Source organism: Glandiceps talaboti, chromosome 17 (genome assembly GCF_964340395.1).
Source record: "Glandiceps talaboti chromosome 17, keGlaTala1.1, whole genome shotgun sequence".
NCBI lineage: Eukaryota > Metazoa > Hemichordata > Enteropneusta > Spengelidae > Glandiceps > Glandiceps talaboti.
Window position 1 is genome coordinate 9,343,994 of NC_135565.1, and position 9,110 is coordinate 9,353,103.

Consider the following 9,110-nt stretch of genomic DNA (forward strand, 5'->3'; position numbering starts at 1 on the left):
GACTTTTAGAGAAAACATTTTATTAAGGTGCGTCGACTACCTATATTCATAATGGACATGGTCCAAGGACATCCGGAAGCCATTTTGTTTTCAACACAAGAGAACTAGAAGCGTGTGACGCTGAGTTGCTGATTCTGCACGTCTAGTACCAAACGTTAGTAAGTGAGAAATTCGTAATGTAATCATAAATAGTCCCCGAAATATACTTTTTGTGGTACTTAATTCATACCATAGTATTAGTTGATCAATACGGCTGTGAATATGATTGTAATATTAGTACTATGTACTAGTGACATTGTTACTGTTTCGTCCAGTCCCTTTCAAAGTCTGCATCATCCAGTAGTCTTGTAGACGGAGTAACTCGTCGCTTACTCCTGCTTGCAGACGGAGTAAGTCGTCCCCTCCTTCTCCGAAACGCATATACCGTCTGCAAGCAGGACGTGAAGTGATACTTCTACGATGTACTACTACACGCACGTAGTTCCATGAATGTATATGTAATGTATGGACCAGTCACTGACACGTGTGCCCTGTACGTACTGTACAGTCACTTGTGAGTTGAGACTCAATTCTGTAGATGAATTATATTACTATAATATTGTGTGACTACCTCACAGTAACCTGTAACTGTGAAATCCGATCTATCAGGTGCACTTCACACTTTCTGTGTTATACTATTCACCTCAGTCTATAGGGTCTATGCCTACAGTGTCCTGCTCTTGTAAGTTGTAAACGATATTGTCGATTTCCTTCTCAGAACAGGTCAATATCAGAATCGAGTCTAGATTTTACATGGGTGAGATTAATAGTCCAATGCAGGATAAAAAAACGAAATTCTTTTAGTTTGAGGTGGTGGTGGCAGGGGGGGGGGGGAAGTTGAACCATTTTAATTTTCATCATGAAAGGCTGGTTGTACTTTGATTGGAATTTACAGTGTATATATTAATAATACTAAAAGACGGATCTAATCAAGAAATAGAAGTAATATAACTTTGGCATGTCACTAAAATACATTAAGTTTTTCATTCTACATTAAAGTGGCCATATGGATGAGAATTTGGTATTTATTTTGGATTTTTATTTGATAAAACAGCTTCACTATGTTTTTCTACTTGAAAAAATAATGTGAAATAACATACCAAGTTTATGTTCGCAACTCAATAAACTGCAAAACATTAAAGAATGTGTAAAATGTTTGTTATTGTACGTACAATAACAAACTTTTTGCATCTTTTTGCAATGTATTGAGTTATGAACACGGACTTGGTCAATGTTCTTTCACATTATTTTTTCAAGTAGAAAAACATAGTGAAGCTGTTTTATCAAATAGAAATCCAAAATAAATACCAAATTCTCATCCATATGGCCACTTTAAACTAATGATCTCACTCCATACTCAGTCTGCAAGCTGGACAATATAGATACATATTATTGTGCTCTTTGTTTCACAAATTTCCATTCATTTACTAATTCTATTGATGCATGTAAAACTGTTTTTGTGTGTGCTTGTTACCCACTATGCTGAAACAGCAACAGTAATAAAATTGCTATAGTTATGGCAGCTTTTATTGATGTAGATTTGATGGTTTATTTACAGGACTGTAACTATGATTATACCAATACGTTGTTTTACCTGTGGTAAGGTAGTTGGTAACAAATGGGAATCCTATCTGGGTTTATTACAAGCTGAATACACAGAAGGGTAAGTAGATAATCATTGAATATTTGAAAATGATATGGAAATGATCCACAGAGATGAAATCAATTTGGTTTCATGATGTAAGCTTTGAACTCTTTCAACACAAGTTCAAGGTGGGCCTAAATCTTTTGAGCTTGCAGACTCAGACCCCCAGAGTAGTGCAGACATGAGTGATAGCTGATAGCGTGGCATGAATGGCATATCTTACAGACTAGTTGTACAGAAATGAGTGATAGCTGATAGTGTGGCATGAATGTTGTATCTTACAGACTAGTACTACAGATGTGAGTGGTAGCTGATAGCGTGGCATCGCCACGTGAATGGCATATCTTACATACCATTAGTGCAGACATGAGTGATAGCTGATAGCGTGGCACAAATGGCGTATCTTACAGACTAGTACTACAGACATGAGTGATAGCTGATAGCATGGCACGATTGTTGTATCTTACAGACTATATTTCCTGCATGTGATAAAATAACCTTCACTTACATTATAAACCCAAGTTGACCGTCACTTCAATTAATGACACTGTTGTTATTGTAATTGTTATTGTTATTGTTATTGTTATTTTCAGAGATGCTCTTGATGCTCTTGGTCTGAAAAGATACTGTTGTCGCAGAATGTTACTAGCTCACGTTGACTTGATTGAGAAACTATTGAACTATGCACCATTGGAAAAGTGATGAACTACCTGACCTCCAATACAGTTGGTGAAACTCTGGAATGTAAATAAACAGTGTGTCTTATTGGGTCAGAACATCTGGTGAAAATCTAGAATGTCAACATGTACATAAGCACTATCTCATTGGTCAGAACATCTGGTGAAATTCTAGAATGCCAACATGTACATAAACACTATCTCATTGGTCAGAACATCTGGTGAAATTCTAGAATGTCAACATGTACATAACCACTATTTCATTGGTCAGAACATCTGGTGAAATTCTAGAATGCTAACATGTACATAACCACTATTTCATTGGTCAAAATACGAACTGTCGCGCTGAACATATACTTAACTTATTCACTGCCTGAAAAATAGGTTTTATCAGATCCCACTATTGTGATATTGTAGAATCTACATTTCACTACTCTGCCTGTGATCTACACTCCATACAGTAAGTAGACACTACTACTCTGCCTGTGATAGCATACAACTATGTGTACAGATTGATAAAAAAAACCACCCTTACAAAGAGATGTATACATTGGGAGATTACAGAGCAAGTGAAAGTACTGTCAGAAATATGTTTGTTTTTTAATTATTTGAAAACTATTTAGCACATTTTCTTAAAAAATAAAATGTTTTGAACAGTACACTGTGGTGTTGTTGTTGTTGTTGTTGTCAGAACTTGTGTGTTAGTCTGTAAGATACAGTACTATTAGTGCCCTCATGCATTGTGAGTGCTAGCTACTGGGTGTGGCATGACTTGATATATTATACCTACACATACCACTACTGCCCTCATGCATTGTGAGTGCTAGCTACTGGGTGTGGCATGACTTGATATATTATACCTACACATACCACTACTGCCCTCATGCATTGTGAGTGCTAGCTACTGGGTGTGGGATGACTTGATATATCTTACCTACACATACCAACTACTGCCCTCATGCATTGTGAGTGCTAGCTACTGTGTGTGGCATGACTTGATATATCATACCGACACATACCAACTACTGCCCTCATGCATCGTGAGTGCTAGCTACTGGGTGTGGCATGACTTGATATATCATACCAACTCTTACCAATTGCAACTACTTGTATATCTGATGAAGGTTTTACGCAATCTTCATTCTAATGATAACAGATTCAATTCCAAATGTGAGGTTGGAGAGCTGTGCTATGTTATTGTTTGTATAGTCTTGGTTACCCAGACTGTTCACTGCTGGGGCTCTACTATGAGACCACCCAGACATGAGTCTGAGCAAATGTAATCCAAAGTCACCTGCACCAGATCTCTTTCCCAGAGCAGTGCATGCTGGTGAATACTACATTGCACACACAGTGATTGTACAGAGTGTTATAGGCTGAACAATCCAACAACAACAACAACAACAGGTTATCGTGTCTCAAACGACTGATACATTTTAATTACAATGAACAAGAAATGTACTGTGTGACTGTATGGGTGACTTTGGATCATGTTTCCCCACACTCTTGTCTGGGTTGTCTCACAGCAGAGCCCCCAGTGGTGAGAGTCTGGGTAACCAAGACTATGTGTTTGTAATACTGTTGAACACCATATACTACTGGGGTATTAAGGAAATCTGTCTGCAAACTAAGATGGACATAAACTACAACTGCTGACATCGAAGCATTGACAAACAAAACCTGTTATAAACATGGATAGTAAACAAATGAATTGGATTAATATACACTTGTGCACAGCAGGTTGGAAGTAGAGAGACTTGTACTACATTTCATGGTTTGATATGAAGAGTTTTATGGCCTCTATATGTCTACAGTAAATACCAGGGGAACTGGAAATTTGTTTGTAAACATGCACTATTATGAGGCCAGTGGTGAACAAATCATTTTGTGAACTGGTGCTCCCCAGATCAGTGCCTTAAAAAATCCAGTGGTCCTGCTGAAAGAATTAGCAGTCCCAGGTCCCGCTAATGTGAAACATTAAATCTTACCTATGAGTCTGTATATTCAGATGACTTTTTAACATAGTTCTTAACAGTAAGGTACTGGTCCAACGGACCAGACAAGGTAAAATTTGTGTGGTCTGCCCAAAAAAATCACTAGTCCTGGACCCAGGACCAGTGGATTTGTTCACCCCTGGAGGCCATACACAATACATGTTACAACACAATGAAATATCCTCCCCTTTCAGGAAAATATATCAAATTTCTCAAATGCTTTACCTATTTATCTGTTGATGGCTTTGTCTTTATAAATCAAAGAAGTGAAAGGTGAAGTTATTTAAGTTACTGTAATCTAGTTCTGGCATGAAAGCTGATGTTACATAAGGGTAACCTTTGTATGTTTCTCATTGTAGGACCTTGAAAATGATGGGCTGGTCAGTTGATTGAAAATTAAAAACACTTTTTTATTCATGTGTGTACGTAAGGCCCAATAAAAAAAATGTGTGGTTCCGATTATGCTCAATTTCAGAATAGGTGGGGTAGGTAGATTTCTAATTTTATTATTATTTTGTTCATATGTGAGTGTCTAGTTCAGATAGTTATCTTTTCCATTGTTTTCCACATGGTCTCAGTGTTATTGGTTTCTTCCCAGCAGATGCACAACCATTACAGATTGGAACAACAGTTTTATATTGTTGTTTTAAGTTGTCAGTTTACGCGTTCACCATTTCTCGCGAGACTTCACAATTTTCAAATATAGAGAAATATTTAGGGGTGGCAGTGAAAAAACTAGGTGGGGTCGGGTAACCTGGAACCAAACAATTATTTTTTTAACACTTTAATAAGACAGTACAACTGTTATGTATGTTATTTGATATCTTTTATTTCCCATAGAAAACATTACCAAAACATATCACCATACATCCATATTCAAAAAAATCTTTAATTCTTTTCCCAATCTTGAAACTGCCACAATTTTTTTATGTCAAATACACACTTTACATGATTCTACATGTTGATTGAAAAAGGAAGTATATTCAACCAAACACCACTATTTACATTGTATATTTTCAAAATTGTAGACTTTATTTCTGTAAATGTTGTGAAAATAAGTTTTTGTTAAATGGTATCAAGTGCCACTCAAGGATTTTATAGAAGCATGTTAGCCAACCTTTAGGTCCTTGAGAGCGATTTCATGATTTTACATCGCTTCGATTGCACACGATAAAAAAATATGAAACTCGTTCTGTATTTATTACACTTGGTATTTAATGTCTACTGGCATGCCATGGGCATGCAATGCCTCATGGGAGTCAGCAATCATGCATATGTAAATAGGTGGACATGAATATTCATGTTGAATATATTATTCATGATTTCAAAAATTAATAGGACATTACAATATAGTTACTTTGGAATGGTAAATTGGATATGAATGCGACATTTTGATCCGTCTACTACAGACCTTGATCACGCAATGATTTAATTATTCAGCGTTAATGTTTACCTCTGAACTGGCACGTTCAGTAGTAAACAGATCGAAACGTCGCATTCGTTTCCAATTTATCGTTCCAAAGTAACTATATTGTACCTTCCTATGAATATTCATGACTTTTATCTGGAGGTAACAGGTAATTATTTCCTGGAGTGGCATTCATTAAAATCTGATAAAAGAGCTCGGCAGGTCAAGTTTTTCATTTACTACTACGGAAATCAATCTATCGGCAAAGTAAAAGTAAGCCATATACATGTACAAACTATAGGAAAATATAAAGACCTCACTGAAACAAGTCGGATCAGATCTTAATTGGATTGACCTGATACAAGACTCTTGGTAATGGTGTAAATCTCTCTTTACTGCCAAACAGCTGTTCATGGCAACTGGAATAAGTTTTAAAACTTGCACACTTACATAAGAAAGACCTCACGTTTGAACATGCTGAAGTACATACGTGTAGTTCTACCTGTGATAAATACTGCCCTCTGACATCATACATAACATTACCTTTTGTTTTCATACGTTGTTCAAGCATTTCGCATGAAACCAAATGATGTAGTTGGTGTAGTCAATTGGAACTCATTTTCATAAGATTTCAAATTTACATAATGTAAAACTGATACCATAGTATTCCTATCCCTGATAAAATACCGCCCTCTACCATCACAGTTAATATTGACTTTTGTTTTCATACATTTTGTGCATACAGGTGGACACCAATACATTAATAAAATGTCTTTTGCACAAAAAGTATATACAGCATAATTTCAAGTTGGCTTATTTACAATGATTGCATGTTAATAGAACAGCAGCTGCTAAAGTTTTTGTATGACTACACAGTTGGAAATTGTAAAACAGTGGCTACCAGCAGTAAATTGTGCAATTCAGGCCTATGATAAGGGGTCTAACCATATTCCAGTCACAGAACAAACCTTGACCCTGACTCCCTAACTTAAAGAAATAAGAGCTTCTATGCTCTGCAGTTCCATCATCATAAACCACACTATGACAGCCTCTTTTTGGCACCAGCCAAGACGCTTTGAAATCAGCTCTCAGCCTCTGGTCTGTGAGAATGTACAGTCTTTTAGTCTGTAAGGTACACCGTGACAGGGCGCCCTCAAACATCGGCAAACCCCTAACCACTAATTTGTGAGAGGAGGCCGATGAGGGCGAAACGTCACAACGTATCTAACAGTCTGTCTGTTGTTCTATATTGTGGCATCTGAGACTTATTCTCCACCCACCCTAAAATTTCAGCAAATGTCATTGGTTTAATTTGGTATTAATTAATTCATTAAGTAATTAATTAATTAACGTCTGTCTTTTTTACACAACTTCAACTTCAATGATTGTTATAAAATTATATTTTTCTAAAATTTGTATTGTCTTGAAAATATATAACACTGGGTGAAGTTTTTCATAAAATATCTGATATGTAGTCCTTCATGATATAGTTATTTATATATCAGTATCGGACGTTTCACTTACACAGGAAAATGATAAAAATTAACTTCAGATTACAGTAAAAAACAGCACTGTTAAAATAAAACCATGGTAACAATGCACTGTTAAAATAAAACCATGGTAACAATGCACTGTTAATATAGAACCATGGTAACAATGCACTGTTAATATAGAACCATGGTAACAATACACTGTTAATATAGAACCATGGTAACAATGCACTGTTAAAATAAAACCATGGTAACAATGCACTGTTAATATAGAACCATGGTAACAATACACTGTTAATTTAGAACCATGGTAACAGTACACTGTTAATATAGAACCATGGTAACAATACACTGTTAATATAGAACCATGGTAACAATACACTGTTAATATAGAACCATGGTAACAATACACTGTTAATATAGAACCATGGTAACAATACACTGTTAATATAGAACCATGGTAACAATACACTGTTAATATAGAACCATGGTAACAATACACTGTTAATATAGAACCATGGTAACAGTACACTGTTAATATAGAACCATGGTAACAGTACACTGTTAATATAGAACCATGGTAACAGTACACTGTTAATATAGAACCATGGTAACAGTACACTGTTAATATAGAACCATGGTAACAATGCACTGTTAATATAGAACCATGGTAACAATACACTGTTAATATAGAACCATGGTAACAATACACTGTTAATTTAGAACCATGGTAACAATACACTGTTAATATAGAACCATGGTAACAATACACTGTTAATATAGAACCATGGTAACAGTACACTGTTAATATAGAACCATGGTAACAGTACACTGTTAATATAGAACCATGGTAACAATACACTGTTAATTTAGAACCATGGTAACAATACACTGTTAATATAGAACCATGGTAACAATACACTGTTAATATAGAACCATGGTAACAATACACTGTTAATATAGAACCATGGTAACAATACACTGTTAATATAGAACCATGGTAACAATACACTGTTAATATAGAACCATGGTAACAATACACTGTTAATATAGAACCATGGTAACAGTACACTGTTAATATAGAACCATGGTAACAATACACTGTTAATATAGAACCATGGTAACAATGCACTGTTAATTTAGAACCATGTTAACAATACACTGTTAATATAGAACCATGGTAACAATACACTGTTAATTTAGAACCATGGTAACAATACACTGTTAATATAGAACCATGGTAACAATACACTGTTAATATAGAACCATGGTAACAATGCACTGTTAATATAGAACCATGGTAACAATGCACTGTTAATTTAGAACCATGGTAACAATACACTGTTAATATAGAACCATGGTAACAATGCACTGTTAATATAGAACCATGGTAACAATACACTGTTAATATAGAACCATGGTAACAATACACTGTTAATATAGAACCATGGTAACAATACACTGTTAATTTAGAACCATGGTAACAATACACTGTTAATATAGAACCATGGTAACAATGCACTGTTAATATAGAACCATGGTAACAATACACTGTTAATTTAGAACCATGGTAACAGTACACTGTTAATATAGAACCATGGTAACAATACACTGTTAATATAGAACCATGGTAACAATACACTGTTAATATAGAACCATGGTAACAATACACTGTTAATTTAAAAATATGGTAACAATACACTGTTAATATAGAACCATGGTAACAATACACTGTTAATTTAAAAATATGGTAACAATACACCACTACACTGTTACTTTAAAACCATACACTGTTAATATAGAACCATGGTAACAATACACTGTTAATATAGAACCATGGTAACAATACACTGTTAA

At 35.2% G+C, this 9,110-nt stretch overlaps 1 protein-coding gene across 2 annotated transcripts; it reads left to right on the forward strand.

The window, feature by feature from the left end:
• The first annotated feature begins 71 nt into the window (after nucleotides 1-71).
• Nucleotides 72-3,087, forward strand: LOC144448425 (DNA-directed RNA polymerases I, II, and III subunit RPABC5). 2 transcript variants are annotated; one of them, XM_078138669.1, is made up of 3 exons: nucleotides 72-158; nucleotides 1,598-1,702; nucleotides 2,278-3,087. In XM_078138669.1, the coding sequence occupies exons 2-3, from the start codon at nucleotides 1,608-1,610 to the stop codon at nucleotides 2,384-2,386; spliced, it is 204 nt and encodes a 67-aa protein (XP_077994795.1). In that variant the 5' UTR covers nucleotides 72-158; nucleotides 1,598-1,607; the 3' UTR covers nucleotides 2,387-3,087. The 2 variants fall into 2 exon arrangements, with proteins under 2 accessions (XP_077994795.1, XP_077994796.1); XM_078138670.1 differs by having other exon boundaries at nucleotides 82-154.
• The last annotated feature ends 6,023 nt before the right edge of the window (nucleotides 3,088-9,110 follow it).

Coding starts and splice junctions, on each gene's coding strand:
- LOC144448425 (XM_078138669.1), top strand. CDS start 1,608: ATGATTATACCAATACGTTGTTTTACCTGTGGTAAGGTAGTTGGTAAC. Junction 1,703..2,277: donor CAAGCTGAATACACAGAAGG/GTAAGTAGATAA, acceptor TGTTATTTTCAG/AGATGCTCTTGATGCTCTTG.